The sequence below is a fragment of the Microtus oregoni genome, unplaced genomic scaffold (genome assembly GCF_018167655.1).
Source record: "Microtus oregoni isolate MIOR12 unplaced genomic scaffold, Mior012 000019F_ref0000042, whole genome shotgun sequence".
Classification (NCBI taxonomy): Eukaryota; Metazoa; Chordata; class Mammalia; order Rodentia; family Cricetidae; genus Microtus; species Microtus oregoni.
The window spans coordinates 41,082,159-41,101,508 of record NW_024543078.1 but is presented as its reverse complement, the minus strand read 5'-3'; the positions used below and the strand labels follow the sequence as shown (position 1 = coordinate 41,101,508).

Genomic DNA, 19,350 nt, shown 5'->3' with positions numbered 1-19,350 from the left:
TTCCAGAGAGGAGCCCTGAAGGAGCCTGCTGTGTCCTTGGTGGTGTCTGGAGGGCACCAGTCTTTCACTGTTGGGCTTGTGTTAGTACCCTGTGTGCCAGGCTTTGGCATGCATGCATGTACATGCACACAGAAGTTGGTTTTGAGCCTTGCTGAGATCCTGTCCCTCCTGGTGATCCCAGGGTCCTCCTATTCAAGGATCCCAGTGGTTCAATCCAGACCCATATCCCATAGTTATTACAAAGATGACTTCTACCGCAAAGATGGCAGTTGTCACAAAGATGATATCTAAAACAGGTATCTATAATGTTTTTGAATTTTCTTAGGGGTCAGAGATCCCTTCTGTCCCCCAGTGGGCTCAGCACATGGCTTCTCATCTGCCCCTGTGCATGTAGAGAGCCTCAGGGCAGATAGGGCTCTCAATAGAGGCCCTGACTTGGAAGCTTTTGAGTCTATTCAATAAATAATCATTAGTTTTGAAGCAGCAGTTTGTGGGCCTGGTGTCCACCTATAATTCCAATACTTAGGATACTGAGTTGATGTCCAGACTGGGTTGTGCTGTTAGGGACAGACCAACCAGGGATAAGATCTGGGTGACAAAGAAGTAGTGAAAATTTAAGGACATCCTTCTGTGGCCCCAGTCCCCTGTAGCCTCTTATCTACCCATCTACCTATTTATCTATTCTCCCTCCCTCCCTCCCTCCCTCCCTCCCTTTTTCTTTCCCTCCTTCCCTCCCTCTTTCATCTAACCTCTTCCTCTACCTTTGGTTTCTCATCCCTCTTATCTTTCCATTCATATCCACTCTATCATCTCTCTACCCGTTTATCATGCATTCACCCATCCATTTCCTCACCTGTCCTTCCGTACAGCTCTCTGCCCATTCATCTGTCCATTTGTGCAGCTGGCTCACCTGTCCATCGTTCATGCATCCCTTCCACCAAACTATTGGTTCACCCACCATTCTCCATTCATCCATATAACCATCCACTCACTCACCCGTCCATCTTTCATGGTTTGAATATGCAATGTGCCCCCCAACTGACTTTCATGTTTGAGCAATTGTCCCCATTTCCTGTTAATTCTCTGCTTTCTGTGTGTGGATTCGGTGTAACCAGACAGCCTCCTGCCTCTGCCACCATTCCTTCCCTGCTTCCTGCATTGTCTTCCCCATCATTACAGACTTTATCCCTCTGGAAATGTAAGCCAAAATATGTCCTTTCTTCACTAAGTTTCATTTGTAAGGGTATTTTATCGCAGAACAAGGAAGTAACTAAGACAGTAACAATTCATTACTCTCTCACCTATCAACTCTCCTATCCATTCCCTCACTCACCATCTACCTTTTAAGCTACCTGTTCTTTCATCCATTATCATCAAATATCCATCTATTCCCTCCATCATCATCTTCCTGTTCCCATCATCCACTTAATCCATTGTTCATCTGCCACCCACCCACCTGCCCATCATTAATCTATTATTATCCATTCATCATTCTTATATCCATTCATCTACTTATATATGCTTACTCTACCTGTCCATCTACCCACTTATCCATTCATCCTTCAGTATCCACCAATCCATCTGCCACCCATATATCCATCATCCTTTCCATTCATCCTTCATCCTCCATTCATCCATCCACCCATCATTAATCTAATCTATTCAGCATTTTCCATTTGTCATCCATCCAACCATCCATTTACCTATATATACATATTTCACCTATCCGTCTACCCACTTACTTATTCAACACCCCAAATCTACCAACCCATCCAACATCCATCCACCCATTATCCATTCATCATTAATTCATCCTTCATCCTCCACCATCCATCTAACCATCCCATCATAATCTCATCTAGTTATCATTTTTCATCATGCTACATACATACAACTATCCATCTATCCATGAATCCATCCATCATCCACCCAGACACCCATTCATCATTCATCCATTCATTTAGACTTTTAGTTAGAGTAAACCATAATTGGCACCCAAGACTCTTAAGTATAGAGTCTGTAGATGAGGAAATCACCCATGGCAGTGTGAAACAGTCCTCACTGACAAGAGGCGTGAGAAGCAGGGAAGCTCTAGCCATGCCACCCTACTGGAGAAGGTGGTCACCATGAAAGGCTTCCTGGAAGAAGATAGTCTTCTCTCCTCTTTTGCCTGTGTAGTGGTCATCCCTGTTCCTCCTCACCCTCCCTGATGGCTCTCTTATAAACATCTGTCAAGTTTATGCAGCCACCAGTTCTTTAGTTAGCTTAAACTACGCCACAGAGAAATGCTGGGGACAGCACTGGCCCTGGAGGGTAATGGCAGCATTGTGCCGTTCTCTTCTGGCCAGGCCTGTAGTGCAGCCTCTTAGTAGGACCTGACTGGTCAGTATTTACCATGGGCTTCACCCTGGCTGTTAGGCTGCCTGCCTTTCATCCATTCCCTCCTCATCCTCTATAATCTCAATATTTGACCCAGCTCTGCTGGACCTAAACGGCCACCCTAGAGTGATGATCACTCTACTGTATGGCTTATCCCATGTACTGCAACAGCTCCCAGAGCTGGCCTGCAGGTCAAAAGCGTGCCTTGGCAGGCAGTGTTTGCCTGGAGTTGCCTACCTAGTTGTTTTCATGGGCCCTGACTTCTTGCCTACTGCAATGGCAATTGTCTCAGATAGATGAACCTCAACTCCTTTTAGGTCTATGTGACAATAACTATCTTGGATGCTCTTTTGAGAAAAGAAGACAGTACTGGTGGGGAGGTCTTAGTATTCTGAGTTTCAGGCCTGTGTTGAGCCCGAACCCTCTTCAGACATTGAGACCTTCCCTCTGGACCTGTTACTGCCTGTGCCTAGGTTGGGGTCTCCCTGTAGCCTCTGCGTATTTCCCAGAAACTCTTCCCAGTCTCATATTCCACTCTGAGTGGTCGGGTGCTTCCTGCACATCTTCCAGGATGGGGGTAACGACCCACCACATATGTGTTCCTCGTGTTGTTGTCCTCTGCTTCCTACCATCTGGTCTTCCTGTGTTCTCTGCTTTCTCAGAATCTCAGATCAGAAGTGAGTCTGGGGTTTTGCTGAGCAGAAAACCTGACACCCACGAGGTGTCACTCTGGCTTTTTTGCTGACACCCACGAGGTGTCACTCTGGCTTTCAGCCCCCGGGCCTCTCTGCTCCTTCATACACTGGACAAGGCTATGGTCATTTAGGAGGTCTCTGGGATGGGTGTTGACAGATTGCCCTCTAGAAAATTCTCCACCAAAAAAAAAAATTCCTGCTAAATATAACTCATAATCATCCCAGAACTTCAGAAAACTATAAAATAGATGAGGCGGGAAAGCAATCCCTGTGTTAGTTCCACCCCATGAGATTAAAGCTATTAATATCTGCGATGAATATTCTCTACAGGCTTTTAAAGATGCAAATATATACATGCTTTATAAATGTTGAATCCCAAAGGAATTATGTATTAAACACTTCTTATGGGCTGACTGTTTTCACAGCCGCTATTTTTAATGGCTGTATAATACACCCTGATCTAAAGAAGGCATTATTTATTTAACCAAGTTCTCGGTTTTAGACATCTGAGTCATTGTCAGTTTTCACTAAGGCAAAGATGTAAAAGTAAAGAGCTATAGCACCCGGCCCTGCACGCATCACCCTGCGTCTTGGAGTCTGCTTGGAATAAGTGCCTGAGAGTGGATGTTCTCTTCTGCATTGGGGTCGGGGTGCTGGGATTCTGACATGGGTAAGCATGTGACGGGTTTGTTGAGGTTGCTGTTGATGTTACTGGGGAACTGGGAAATTGAAGAGCCCTTTAGACAAGAAGAGAACTGCAGGCCCTCCCTCCCTCCTGGTATGACTGTCTCCTGGCTGAAGGAAGGCTTGGCAGGGTGAAGAGCAGTCATATTCGTGCTTCTATAAATCCTGCGTGAGGACAGAGGCCTCTGACCCCAAGCACCTTCCTTAGTGACTTTTATCAATGCTGGACAAAAGCAACTTAAGGAAGGACGCAGTCCCTATGGTGGAAAAGCTGTGTCAGGAGGACAAGGCAACTGGTCACATTGCATCCACAGTCAGGAACCGGAGAGAGGGAAAGAGGGGGAGAGAGGAACACTGATGCTCAGCTCACTTTCTCATTTTCACTACACCCGGCACCCCAGTCCAAAGGATGGTGTTACCCATATTCAAGGTGGGTCTCCCTTTTTAGTTAAATCTTTGTGGAAACTGCATCACAAACACATGTGGAATTGGCTCCTGGCGTGTCTAGATCCTGTGAAGTTGAAAATGGATATTAGCCACCATGCCTTGGCTCTGTGTCAATGCCATGCCGCCTCCAGCACTGAGCTTGCTGCTGCTGCCTGGGACGAGAGAGGTGACCCTCATCCTCCATCAGATTACCCTGGGCTCACACTAAGCCCTGGACGAGGGATCAGGAAGGTGAAAGGATATAGGCTCTCAGAACTTGCACGGCATCACTTCTGTGTGTCTTAAAGTAACTCATAAAGAAGAAAAGGCCTGAGATCTGGGCAAAGGCTTGCTTCCTGATAGAGACCGTTGCAAACGGATTTAACACCAGGTGGGAGCTAACTGGAACCATTGTTGCCAGCAGGGCTGGAGTGTGAAGGGCAAAGGTCTATGGATGTAAAAAGTTATTTCTAGGCTGCCGAGACTGCTCTGGGGCCCAAGCTAGTGCAGAGAATGGAGCTGGGACTCAATCCAGGGGGTGGTTTTTCTACTACGTAGGCTTACCCTATAGGGACCAGCTGGCCATGGACACTGAAGGTGTCTGGGTCAACTCAGCATTGTTGGGGAGTGGAGGTGCTAAGGCCTCGGGTAGCTCTGAGACCCACAATAGGGGGCCCCAGTGTTGAGTCTGAACCAGGGACCACTGGGCCTTGCCTGACTCAGTTTCTGTTGGAGCTTCTGCCACTGCTCTCTCAGCCTCTAGAATGGTCTCCTGGGGAATGTGAATTCTTTCAGGCTTGTTCTTTGAGTGCAGGGACAGATCTCTCCCAGGGGAGTACTCCCATCTCAACTGCTCTCCACAAACATTGGAGGGTGAGATAGAGGTGGGCAGAATAGAAGCTAGACTCAGAGATGGCATGCTGCAGCTAGTCCAGGTAACTGTACCCCAACAAACCAGAGGCTTCGCCAATGGTGTTTTGTTCATGTAAAGACCACCAGACGAGTTACCAGCTGGTGTCCTCTGACAGCTCTCCTCTAAGCATGACAAGGACCCAGGTTCCTTCCATATTGTGGCTCTACATACTCCCTAGTTCTCGGTATCTAGTCTGTGCCTGCTTTAGACAGAGGAGTTCAGAACACAAGGACAGCCCGTGGGAAGCCCTGCCCTCTTGCCTCAGGCTCGGTCACATGTCTGCTCTAATACAAGGGAAGATCAAAATCATAATGCACTGTGCACCTAGGGACGCACTTACTGTGACCACCTGGCCGGGCCTGGTAGAACCTGGCCATAGTGGCACTGTTCACATTAGGGTCAGCAAGACCCCTGTGCAGAAACGGTTGTTCCATGGACTGACTGTAGAACTCTGGAAATCTTTCTTCAGTGCCCACCATTGCTATTTTCACAGCAACAGTCCCCCTCTCTTCAGGGTCCCATGATCCCTGATGTGCAAGGCCTGGCAAAGCACAGAGCACATCTGGAGGACATGAGGCAGGTGTCACAGGAGGCAGATGTTCAAGTGTGGCCTCAGACAGTGGTTCTGGTCCTCCATAGACTCAACCCCATACCCTCTCCTAATTCCGCCAATCTTGCCTTGTAGCTTAGAACCCACTCACCAGCTAAACTCACAGCAACGGCACCCCAGGGAGGGTGTTGGAATTCAGAACTTGCCACCTGCCAGGCCTGTGTGGTATGTGTGATGCCACATGAAGCTTAAGTAGTTCACAGGCTTGGCACTGAGCCACCTGCTGTCTCTACGCCCACCATCCTGAGGACGGCAGGGGGCTACCTGCGCTTTGAAATGTTGTACCAGCAGATGGCTGCCATCACTTCTGTTTGGCTTTGTTTCCCTCTGTGGAGGAGTCTTCTCTGGCCCTGCTCCTAGTTCTCTCTTACACACGCAGGCTCTGGTACTCAGTGCCTTCTGCACCGTGCGGCATTTGATTTAAAATTCGACTTAGGTCCCCAGCAAGACTGCTGGCTGGAGGCCTGTGGAAAGCAGTAGGCTTCGTGTGATCAGAGGGAACGGTCTCACCCTGTACCATCTCCCTACTATATCAGGGAGTCCACCCACAGCTTCTCCATCTCCTCCAGGCAAGCCGAGCCCAGGCTCTCAGATTGGAGATTTGAGTTCAAGTTCTGGCTCTACGTACAAGACCTTGGGAAAGCTGCTAGCTGTCTCTGAGCCCATGTCTACGGAATGGAGATAAATGTGTGGCCTTGGTTTGGAGTCCAGGTAATGGATATAGAGTGGATAGGCCAGTGCCTGGCTTCAGATGGTTCTAATATCATTCTTTATCATTCTTTGAGAAACACCTATTCCTTACAGGGATGGGACGGAGGGACCAGGTTCCCAACTCTTGTGGATCTCTTTGGTGGTAGGTACCTCCAAAATGATAGGCCCATGGTTGCTTTCCACCAGGCACTGGGGGTAGCAAGTGGCAGCCACTGTCCTAGCCCCCAAGTGATCCAGAACCTCTGCCACCATGTTCCCATTGCCTCTCTGGAAACAACTGCCATGTCCAGTCCTTCCTGACCTTTGTCTCCTCTCTGACCACCTCACCCACATGCAAAGCAGGGTGCTCTGTGGGCTGGCTTTGTGACCTGGGAAGTCTTTATCCTCTGGTGCTCCAAATGCCCATCTGCCCTGGGACACAGCAATAGCCACTTTTCTGCAGGGTACCACACGTCACAGCTGGAGCTGGGTCAATTTCCTCTGTTATCAGCCCATGCCTGTGGCTCTCTGTTCCTCAGCTTGAACCTTCCTGTCTGGTCCCAGCAACTCCCACCTGGACACCGGCCCTACCCATAACGAGGTCCCCGTTCTCCTATCTTGCCCTTAAAGCCAAATTCCAAAGAACAGGCGAGCCCTTCATCCTGCCCAGCTTGAAAATGACCTCTGACAAAGGTCCATGTGGCCCTTGGACATACCCCCCCAACCCTTGGACATACCCCCGGGACCCTCGACCTCCTGCCCCCGGCTAGTCATCCAAAGCCAGGTCCTCTCTTACTCTATTTCCCCACCTCCCTTGCCCCTCCATGCCCATCTGTGCTCTAGCTCAGCTCTGTTCCAAGCCCTCTAACCTTGACAAGGCAGCTTCCAGGAGATTGTCGTCCCCCCAGCCCCCCAGAGCTGCTGCAGACTCTGCCTGAAGCATCTCTCCCCTGAGATCCTGTCACCCCTCTTGTTTGCTCTCTACTGAGTTTCTCGCCGTCTCCTGAAATTTACATACAATGCTTAAAATTTTCCTATTATTTTGACATTATTTTAATGTCATTTTCTTTTCCAAATGTCGTCGCTGGCATTGTTTCTTTGTATGTGGCTCATCTACTGTGCATGTTAACAGGCTTGTGTGACAGGCTTGAGTGAGCAGCGACCTTCTTTGTCACGGTCATGTGCCCCTCCACCTCCCCACCCCGAGGCCCCATCGCTCCCATCTCTGTGCTTTGACAAGGGCTGCTGGTCCAGTATAGCCTGTGGGATAGAGCCAGTCTTCTCAAGGGCGTAGAAAGCCCCACCTCCTAACCCCCTCCCCCCCGCCCCCCGCCCACACACATACTGGTGGAAGGCTGAGTATTGGGCTACTTCCTTCAACCTAAGATGCTGGCCTGGGCTATTTTGTTTGGATGGCCCAGCCCTCACCCTCACCCAGAACCTGACTTGGGACAACACTCAGGGAGCCTGGGCATCATCCTGTAGTTCCTTCAGGGTGTGGTGACTTCTGTGACTTCTCATGTCTCAGGCCCTTGGGACAGGTAGGGTCTTCTGAGTGTATGAAGGCCAGAGGGCTGAAAGAGTAAGACTCCCCCTGCCCAGTGTGTAGTTTTGTCCTGTGTCAACACAGTCCCCTACCATGGCCAGCTTCAAGCTGTCAAGCCATGTCTCTGGGCACAGAATGGGTTAGAGGTGTGAACTTCATCCTCTCTCCGCCACCACGTGACTGCAGTGGCTCTCTGCTGTTTAGGGATCTGGAGTCCTGAAATTTTATAGGAGCTTTTGGATCTGTGGGTAGTGACCCAAGAGGGCATGGTGGGCGTCACAGAGCAAATGGGACATTTCTAGCTCTCCCCAAGAGCTCTGGCCTTATGGCTTGTCACCCTCCCGAACCCTCGTGTGTTCCTCAGCCATGCTGAGTGACTGGGGCTGGACACTGAGGTGGTGGACTGGAAAGTGGCAAGTCTGCTGTTTCTAGATGCCTGGTTTTAGAACGTTCTGTTAGTTCTGAGTCTCTGGTTCCCTTCCCCCTGAAGTAAGCCCCCAAAAGTGGGGTGTCTCCAGGCAGGAAGGCTTATGGGGCTCTATCTATGACTCACTCACCTCAGCCTGGGAATCCCTTGACCCTAGAAGTGTGCTCTGACCTCTGCTGACTTCATGCATTTGTCGGCCCTTCCTAGATGCTAATCCTGATTTCAGAGCTATATATGGAACCTGGATGTACCTGGTCCTCTGTGCTGAGGGAGTAAGGGGCCATGAGGAAAGAGCGAGTGGCTTGCTTTAAGTCTCCCAGTGTGTTGATTGCACCACTCCTGGTGGCGGGGGTGGCTGTCTCTGCTGGCATGCAACCCCCAGCATGGGTGCCTACAACAGCTCACACAGAAGCCCTGTGCTGGCATGGCTTTCTCTAGGAGAGTCTCAAGAGAAGCCAGCAGGGCAAGGGACGTAGTCGCATCCTGCACGGACACCAGGAGAGTCTGTCTGCCTTAGAGATCCCACCATATTGTCACTGTGACTGGTTCCATTTACCTGCGGAGGGTCACTCAGCTGGCATGTGCTGAGAACAGTATTGTAACCTGAGTTTGAGGGAATCCAGGCTGTGAGGTCTCTATAGATGCTTTGGGGGAATCTGGTGTGGGTGCTGCCTGTGTGGGGGCAGAATAGAAATCTGATCTTCATGAACCTTCTGCCACCTGTGGGCCCAACTCAGACAACCAGGGAACCCAGACGTACAGGTTCAGGTGTGGCTTCTGGATTCCAGGCTGCACGGGCCCCTCCCTGGGCTTGCTTCATCCCTGCAGAGGCCAGCACTGCATCCAGCCAGCTTGGCAGCCAGCAGGTTTTCAGTCTTGCTGTATTTCCCAAACCCCTGATCCTGATCACTGTGAAATGACCACAGTCTCCAGAGTCCCTTAGGACTGGCCTGGGTGGTCCTGGGCAGTGTCCTAAGTGTCTTCCCTCCTGAGATGCTATCACTGGATCCAAGTCCCAAAGAATCCTGCCTACCAAAATGGTCACTCTCTCTTCCTGCCCTTCTTGGGGCTTTCTTCTCTTGTGGCCTAGGGATTGCCAGCCTGAGAAACTGGTTCAGAAGTGGTGTGACTTTCCCTTGTCTTCCGAAACTGTTCCTTCTGTCCTAATAAGCAGCTTAAGTTGCGAGTCACCCTCCCAGGTCAGAATCCCACGGGTGTCTGGTCCCTCCCAGGTTGGCGGAAACCTCGTAGGCAGCAGCAAGGCTTCCCAGTCGCATGTAGGTGTTGAGATGTCCCTTCCTTGCCAGCTGGTGGAGGGGCCCAGCCTAACCCAGAGGTGTGTTTGCTCAGGTCAGCAGGGGATTTTAGACTCACCTTGTGGAGCCTTCAGCACGGACTCATGCGAAGCCCCCACAGGGGCAGCCCTGAGATTCCAGCTCCATTGGAGGGGTCAGCAGGGGTTCAGGGTTCTCACAAGGACATCCCTCTTGGACTGGGTTGTGACCTGGGGGAGCCCATCTCCATCAGGCCCACATTTGTTACTGACCTATCACTTTGAAGAATGTTTTTAGCAAATGAACCAGTTGCCAGACCCTGATCCTGCCAGGAGTTTGGAGGCTATGGACCCTGACAGAGTCCCTACCTGTCTAGATCTATGCTGGATGGTGGCATCTGATGGATCCCCACGGCCTGTGTGGTAGGAGTTTCTGACATCTGTGCACCTGGCCAGCCTCCCAGAGCCTCTGCTTCCACCTTAATTCGGGCACTGTGGTCCCCAACTCCAGTTTCTGCATGTTTAATGTCCCGCTTCCCACCCTCACAGGAAGGATCTGTACCGCTTTTAGGCGTGGTGAGGACAGCTGCTCTTCTCGAGGTCCCTTCTGAAGCAAGCAGAATGCAAGGTTGTCCCGTTGGTCCTTGTCCCTCTGCTGAGCCACTAGGTGAATTTGTGGGTCTGAGTAAACTGTTTCTGTTACCCCCGTTGGGCTCGTCTTTCTCTCCTCTTGTCCCTCTGTCTTCCACCATGAGGTGCAGGAAGAGTAAAGATTCAGGAGTGTGGATGAGGTGGAGTCCCTGTGACCGGGCATAGGAAATATGTGCCCTGCCAGCCGCAGTCGGCAGTGGGCCTGTGGGGCTCTTGCCAGGCGTGTTCCAAGACAGGCTCCTGTGGGCCATGTGTATGTGGGGACATATTTGATCAGTGGTCTGAGGAAGCAGCTGGCTCCAGGCCTGGAGGTTGTGTGAGAGTCAAAGGAAGGGATGAGGAGAGCCCCCACCCCCATCCTGCCTGTCCCCAACTGTAACTCTGGAGGCAGTGAAATGGGCCCAGAGGCAAAGAAAGGACATGGCACTTAGCACCTCCTGGCCTCTGGCAGGCCAGGCCTATCTGACTGGTGATGTCTCTCTGGAAATGTCAGGTCAAGAAAGCCATGAGATGTCACATACAACTGTTAGAAAGTGTCCCTTGGGATCACTGCCAGGACAGAGGAGGGGCCTCCACTCTGCTCTGGCCCAGGGCTCCTGGGGAGAGATGAACGAGCATTGAGTGGTGACTATGGCAACCTCAAGCTGTGCTTTGGGATTGCTTGATCCACAAGGCTACAACTGTGCATGGCCACCCAGTAGGCAGCTTGTTCACTGCCTCCTACTCCCTTATCTTGCTCAGGGCTGATCAGGGGGACCCAGGTCCATCCAGACGACAGTGCCAGCACACAGGATTCTAGAAATTCTGGCTAGGAATGCCCATGTTCCTGGATGGTGGCACAGTTCAGTTGCCTAAGAAGCCAGGTGTGGCCCTTAGGAAAGAATCTACCCACATTACTGGGCAGCCAGGCCAAGGTAGTCTCATCCCCACCCAGGCAATGGTGACCATGCATGGGAACTCAAGTGCTCATCACAGATGTTTGGGCATCAGCTACATGCAGGTCTGGTGCTGGGCTTGAGGCCTTGGTGACATCACTCTCAGGGGCTGTCAATGAGGGACTCATGAGGTACTGAAGACTACACACAGGAGAGGAAGGCAGTGGGTACCTGAAACAGACCGGTGCCCCCAAAGGAAGCTTCCTTCTGTAAAAAAAACACCCATGGGAGGTGGTGAGGAGGGGATTTTGGAGCCTCGGGGACCACGTTCTTTCATTAGAATAAAAACAGCAAACATCATTTGGAGAGAGCTTCTGGTTTATATAATGCTTGCTTGGTCAGATTCCCCAGAGGCCCTATCGATTCCCATGATAGGCTTTCCTGATCCTGATGGGCCAATGGGTGCTGGTCTCTAAGGGAAAGAGCTTGAGGACATCTAGAATTGTCTCAACATCGCCTTGAGGCAGGCACGATTCTTCTAGTCTACAGATAGAAAAACTGAGGCTCAGCAGATAAAGGGCCTGCTCACGAGGGTGGAGCTCTTGCTATGGCCCATGCCACAGCCATTCCATACCCCTCGAGTCTTCCCCGGAGCTCGCCCAACGGGGTTTGTTCCCCTAATTTTAAGCACACCCCAGACTACTTAGCACCAGGATGACTGGAGTCTAAGTGAGAGGACAGATGCCCGTTGGTGGGACAAGACACGGACAGGAGTGCTCTGAAGTCCAAATACCTCTCATTGGTGGTAGCCAATAAGCCAGGCCCCTCCCCTAGAAAATGCCACTCATGTTCCAGCTACCCCACTGGGAACCAGCCGCAGAGATCCCAACCTGAGAATACCCAATGCCCACCCCGACCTATTGCTAAGCCATTTGCCTGACTAGTGGCAGTCCCCTCTACCCTTCCCTCTACAACTGCTTTGGCTTATAGCTGGGTGTTCACCCACATGGGAAGCCTCTGACAGGTTTCCCCAGGCCATCAGCACCACAGCAGGGCAGGAGAGGGTGGCTTACAGGGGCAGGGGTAAAGACTTCCTTTTTATGGCGGGGGTGACAGTGATGAGGCCAGAGACAGAAAGGTGAAGCTGTCCAGCGTCAGGAGAGCACGGCTTTGAATGTCAGCTCCACTCACCCCTGACTCCCTCCCGAGAACTTCAGTTTTTCATCTATGACATCGGGGTGGGGTAGCACCCACCTCATAGAGTCCCCTTGGGAGGTAGAAGCCTGCAGGAGGAATCAGCCCTGGCAGGCTTTGGGTTCTGGTGGCCGCAGTCATGGCTGCTCTTTGACTTCGGAATCTGGCTTTTTCCACACTAGACGCTGGCAGTGTTCCACGGCGTTGCACATCTCAGCAGCCTCTGGACTCTTGCACCAAAAGCTGGGGCCCATGACACACTGATCCGTGCCTAGAAGTGGGACCTTGGGGCTGTGGCAGGCCCCCATCTTCTTGCAGAGGTCCGTGGGGTCCATCATAAACCTGAGGCTCTCTATGAGCACAGGTTCATATTCCGCTACGAAGCGGTTGCACTGCAGCACGTAGGGCAGCGGCAGGATGCGGCAACCACCTTTGAAGGCGTTCAGGATGTCCCGCTTGGTGCTCTTGCGATCCAGATTCTGGGAAGATACGCCCAGTATCCTTTTGCATCCTTGGCAGAAGCTGCCCTGGTTTTCTTCATCCACCAGCAGGGCTGGTGTGGTTGCCTCAGCCCTGGAAACGGACCTGGCCTGCCTTCTGTTGTTACACAGCCGGATGGTCTCACACACTTTCTCTGGCGTGACCCTGGTCACAAGCTGTACCAAGCTGGGGCTGTAGGTCTCCACCAGGGTGATGCACTGCTGGACCAGAGATTCGGGCATTATGGAACATACTCGTTCCAGAGCGTGGGTGACGAGGGCTTCTGTGCTGTTGGTCATGAGCCATTTGTCCATCTCCTGGATCACGTTCAAGCACACATCACAGGTCAGGCCCAACTGCATCTGCATCTCATTCTTCCTTGGCAGTTCCATCTCCAGAGAGGGGACTCCATTCACAGCGGCCATTTGAGCCAGCCGGTGGGCAGGCTCTCTCTGCTCCTCACAGAAGCCCCCCTTCCTGCAGACCTCCTGTGGGTGGAGAATCTGCAGCATTTGCTTGGCGGGGACAAACTGCTGGCGGATGTAGTTCTTGCAGAGCGCAACAAGGCCAGACCCCAGGGATTCACACTGATCCTGGACAGCTACCTCTGCCGAGGTCAAGTTAGACTCCAGAGAACCCTGGAGTCGGGAGATCAGCTGGATACAATCTTGGCATACAGCACCCCCAAGCACCTGTGACGGGTGGAAGCTGAGGGCCCCATTGGACAAGAATGGAGCCATCACCTCAGTTGCATCCTCTTGGGTTGGCGGGCTCTCTGAGGTGGCAGTGGCTAGGTACCTCTGTAGCGGCTCACAGAGGGTAAGCGCAGTACATACCGGAGCCAGGGCACTCCCTGCGGTTCCACTGAGCATGCCCAGAACAGCTGTGCTATGGTTGCCCACTATCGTCTTGCACTTTGCTGAAGATTCCGGGCTCGGAAGCCACTCACAGGTCTTCATTAGCGATGCCAAAATGTCAGACTCTGTAGCATCTGGGTTCATCCCGTTACCAGCAGCGGCTGCCACATCCTGGCATATACTGCAGGGCAGGGTCCTGACTGTGGGCTTGCTCCAGACAGCGCTCTGGCAGAACCTCACAGCCTGGCACTTCGCAGCTGCCTGCAGATCCTGACACCATACCTCGGAGCCCTTGGCACACTCCTGGGGGCCCGAGATGGGGCTGGCCTTGATGGCCCCCAGGAGACCAGACAAGAGAATCAGAGCACACAGCATAATGCCTCTGGCTCCACTGGCTGCAGCCTCTGCTTAGTTGTGGCTTTAAAACTAGCTCTCCTGCCTGGCCTGCTCAGCAAGGGTCCCGCCTCTGGCTCCTCCCCAGCCTGAGTCAGCATCACCTGCATGGGTGCTGGCCCCAACCTCTCTAGCTTCTGCCTCTTGGCCTCTCCACCTTCAGGGAACATCTCCCTCTCTTCCCCTGAGTGATCGCTATTTTCAAAGACTAGCATCTTCGGGAATGAAGTTTCTTTCTGTTCTGTGTCACAGCAGGGCTGCAATTCTAGACTGATTTCCTAGAGTGACTTATTTCAAACTCACGGTCCTGTGCCGGCCGTAGGTTCTTTCCCTAGGGCCTGCTGTTCAGGGGCTGAGTGGACTGTTGACCCCACAGTGCCTGTGTGAAGGCTGCTGGCATGCAGAGCCTTACATTCTGGAGACTTCTATGGGAGGCCGAGCGTGGGCTGGTCCCTAGCAGATGCGCATGATGTTTGCTGAGGTTCACATGTACAAAAGGGTTTTGTTTCACTGTTAGGTCATTTGTTATCCTCCGCAATTTTGGAAATAGGCATTAGGCAAGCGCATTGGCACCAGGCAAACACACAGGTGGCCAGAACCTCATCCTGTTGATTCTGTGGAGCCTTCTGGAGCCAGACTCACCTGTTATGATTGACATGTAGCTCATCACTCCCGCAGGAGTGGGCAGATCAGGGGCCCTGAGGGCACCATGGAAGTCCCACATGCCTTAGTAGCATGAGTTCCACACGTGGGTATCTGTGGCTCAGATCCTGGGGCTCTGGGTGCCCAGAGGAATTCACTTCCTAGCTATGTGGGGCTGGTATCCAAGCTGCCTTTGCAACAGCTTTGCAAAGAATGCAGAAGGTGCCTCCTGTTGCCCTCCTTCTAGGAGGTTGGGCTGCAGAGATTTGCTGGGCTCTTTAAATGTCTGCCAAGGACTCCGCTTCCTTTGGGCCAGGGGAAGGAACAGGCTTGGTGAAGTGATGAGGCTGGGCTCTCTTAGCTGCAGGGCCACCAGGGCCAGTTGGGTGAGCTGTACACAGAGGTGGGGCTGCAGACAAGGGGCTCTTATCTAGATCTGACTGGGCTGGCCCGGCTGACTCAACCGACAGCACCTTACCCGGGTGCTGTTTACAGAACACCCACTCACTTTGTTTTTGGGGCTCAGGCATGTTTTCAACCCTGCAATCAACTCTGTTTGCCAAACGTGTGACCTGTCGTTTGACTCAGTTTTGATGCCAACTCCCCAGAGTTTATCCAGACCCTGCCGTCAGGGGTTTGGACTCCAGCTCAGTCCTCCCCACCTGCACCTATACTGTCATGGTTCCTATGGCCCTCTAAAGTTCAGGGCCTGTTAGGAAGACCCCCAGAATGCAGGCGGGCTATATGTTAGCATTGACCAGTTTATCCCCCAGGACCCAACTTAAGAACCACCAGGGGAAGGTGGCAAGAGCAAGAGATGGGTAGGACATGGGCCCTATCTGGGAGTGTCAACCTCTAGACCATCTGTGGGTTATGCTGGAGCACTGCCCCTTCCCAGAGTCATGGGTGAGGGATGACTGAAAGCCCCAGTACTACAGGCTCTCTGGTGAGCAGCACTGCCTGGAAGCTGCCAAGGACACTAGCCCAAATCACCTTACCAGTATAAGTTCAAGTGTAGGCCAAGGAGCTGTTCAGAACATACCCTAGGCTTAGGGCCTCTGTTGTATTTCGTTTTAATACTGTATCTAATTTAGATGACAGTTGCAGAAACAATTCAGAGAATGCTTGTACCTTCCCAGGGATACTGATAACATTCATTCTCTCTGCATCATTCCGTTTTCTTCTTATCCATCCAACCATTCATCTATCAATCCATCATCTATCCACCTGTCTATTCGTTTACCCGTCTGTTCATACATCCATCTGTCCATCTATTTGTCTACCTAGTTATCTATTCATCTGTTGTCCACCCACACACCCATTTCCCATCTCTCCACCTACACATACATTCATTCATATACCTATTGTCCATCCATTCATTCATCTATCCAGTTATCTGTCTGTCTACTTATTTGTCCATCCATTTATCTATCCACCTCTCCATGCACCCATCTATCCAGTTTTCTATCTGCCTGTCCATCTGCTTGTCCAGTCATATATTCTCCCCCATGTACCCATTTCCATCTATCCATCCATCCATCCATCCATCTATCGATCCAACTATGTATCTGTCTGTCCATCCAGTTATTATCCATTCATCATCTGTACATTTGTCTATCCATCTGCCCATCCAGTTTTCTGTATGTCTTTCCATCCATCCATCCATCCATCCATCCATCCATCCATCCATCCACCCATCCCATCTATTATCTACTACCCATATATCTGACTGTCAATATGCATAAATATTTACATGCAGTGTGTCACAACTGCTGTGGGCGGCTGTGGGTGAAGGCATTGTGTCTCTTTGCCCATTTCTTCCGTGTGTCATTCCTAAGAACGAGGGCATTCTCTCCCATAACCACAGTGCACTTATCGAAACCGAGAGCTGCAGTGTTGACCCAGCATTATCCACCCTACACCCAGGCCAAGCTTTCCAGGTGCCAGAGGTGCCCTGTTCTGAGAGCTTATCTCCCAGGCCTGACTCTACCCCAGTCACATGATACACTCACTGCACACATTGCTTTGCTAACGTCTGCCTGGAGTCTTGATAGCCAGGCCTTGTCTCTGTCACACTAGGGCATAGGCTGTTATAGTGCTCACACCCCTCATTGGTGATGCTTCATGATTGGTCCAGCTGGGTCCTATAGTGGCAACCTTCTTTTCTGCCCTTGGTCCTCTCAGGGCATCAGACCCATAGGCACTTAGAACGAGTGTTTTACTGTACAAGAAAAGCTTTCTCCTCTCTCCTTGTCCCCTTCAGCTCTCTTCATATTTCTTTATTCCTTAAAACCCATAGCTGTTGATTTTATTTTTACTCTTCTTAAATCTGATCCACTCTGATTTTTTTTTTTGAACTATTGTTTGTGAGTCTTAATCCACAGCCATTGCTGGTTGCTCTCGATAGCCAAATGGCTCCCGTTTTGACCTGTGGAGCTCATAGAGCTATCTTTTGTCTCTTCCAGTTGTCCTCATCATTCCTTGAGCCCCTCATTTCCAGTCACGGTCCCATCCCAGGCTCAATTCGTTCTTTCCTCAGCTAGGCCAAGATTCAGCTTTCCCTCCGAGGAAAGTGTTTAGAAATCCTATCGGGAAGCTAGTTGTGCCTGCTGTGCCACCGTCATTTTCAGACCCTCGTTGACACAAAACAATTCTCCAATTATCGATGAGGAAAAAGGGTGAAGGTGGAGGGAAGGATGTGTGTTTATGAAACCATAGGCACATGCTGATAAAGTACTAAGTATTAACCTGTGTGCACATAAATGCATGTGATATATTTATCCATCCACCCACCCACCCACTCAACCACTCATGTGTCCACCCACCTATCTACTCTCCTTCCTATCATCCATCCGTCCATCCATCATCCCTCCATCCATCATCTGTCCATCCACACGCCCCCATTTTTTGTGAGCCCATTTGCTCATAGGCATACTTCTTTGCAGCGCCGCACAATCCAACTGCCCTCTTTTCAACGTTTGGACCTCCCTTGCCTAACAGTGAGAAGCCTAGCTCTTATTATCCATAATGAATCATTCACTCTCATTTTCGAATTCCAAATACATCTTAAAAAATAGTTTCAGGAACACTAGCCCACTCCATTGTGAAGAGCAAACTTTACTAACTATATTTCTGTCACTATTCACAGTGGACTTTATTCTGCTGAAGAGGAATTTATGAACAACAAAGTGTAGACATCTTAAGTGGTCAGATGAGTGTCAGCCAACACATGTGTTTCTTTTTTGTTTGTTTGTTTTTTTGTTTTGTTTTTCGAGACAAGGTTTACTCTGTGGCTTTGGAGCCTGTCCTGGAACTAGCTCTGTAGACCAGGCTAGTCTAGAACTCACAGAGATCCGCCTGCCTCTGCCTCCCGAGTGCTGGGATTAAAGGCGTGCGCCACCATCGCCCGGCCACATGTGTTTCTATAAATCACGCCCCAACCAGGATGCACAGCCCTTGCTTATGCCCCTTTCCAGTTGTTCAGCATTCCTCATTGTTTCCTACCATGGTCTCATTTCCACGGCTATGATCACGCATGTAAACTTACTACTGTGTTCTTCTTGCCACATTATAAGATCTGTCTGTGCTGCCTTCACAGCTGTCTGCAGTGAACCTTGCGAGATCAAGCCAATAACGTGTTCCTGTAGTAGTCTGTGTATCCACCATGGGCTGACATTGCTGACTTCTGGTGTGGGCTTTCTGGTCCCCTGGCACTCTGAGCATTCTTGGTGGCATGATGCGGGCCATGTAGGTTTCTATAGGGTGTGTGCCAAGGCTCCTCTCTGTTGAATGCCAACCCTCCTGAGCTGCTCTGAAGTGTCTGCACCTGCTGCCACAACCCAGCACCACTAGTGCCCATCTCTCTTTGTGGCTCTGAGTTCAGCCCTTTAGAGATAATGAGCAAATGCTTACATATCCCCCTACCCCCTGCACTTTAACAGACGGTTGTTGTTGAGGGTTCTAAAAACACTACTTGCTTCTACACCTCTTAGAACAGTGTTTGCTGTGTGTTTCCAAGTACGTACTGGTCCGGTCTGCTCATGGTGGCATGTAGGCAGGTGATTGGGGGGCATGTGGTTATGAATTCCTGACCCAGAAGCTGGGCCAGAGGAAGCAAAAGGGGGGCTGGGCGGCCTCACCCTCATGGGAGGATTGCCAGGGAGAGATTGGAGCTCTATTGTCACTTGGTGAGTAAAGAGCACCCTAGGAGAGGCTAAGCCGGGTGTGACTGCCTATGTGGCAAGATAGCCCAGCTCTCACGCTGTTCCCTGTGCGCTGCCCAGCTCCTCACCAAGTTAGTGTCATCTCCATCAACCTCCACGCGGAAGGCGAAGAGGGACAGGAGCCGTATCGCTTGCTCCCTCGTTCCCACCCTTCTCTGGAGGTAGAAGATGATGCCATGGCCTATCTATCTTCTTCTAGAATATGGGTCCCAGACCACATTGCCCTCCACTCCTCCACCTCAGCCACCCACCACGATACTCTGCTCCCTTGTCCCTTACTTCTGTCCTTCCTGGTGACACTCCTGTCCCCTTCCCAGGGCTCACCTTTGCTGTCTAGCCAGGGGTGGACCGAGGATTTACCAATCATTCCTTTCACACAATATTCCCCAGGT

At 51.2% G+C, this 19,350-nt stretch overlaps 2 protein-coding genes across 2 annotated transcripts in view; one reads left to right on the top strand and one right to left on the bottom strand.

Annotated features, from left to right (window-relative positions):
* Positions 1 to 19,350, top strand: part of LOC121459795 (VPS10 domain-containing receptor SorCS2) — a 220,149-nt gene that overhangs the window by 9,693 nt on the left and 191,106 nt on the right. The window lies entirely within an intron of this gene.
* Positions 12,501 to 14,075, bottom strand: LOC121459796 (proactivator polypeptide-like 1). The gene has a single exon (XM_041669803.1). It carries the CDS (start codon positions 14,073 to 14,075, stop codon positions 12,501 to 12,503), a length of 1,575 nt encoding a protein of 524 aa, XP_041525737.1.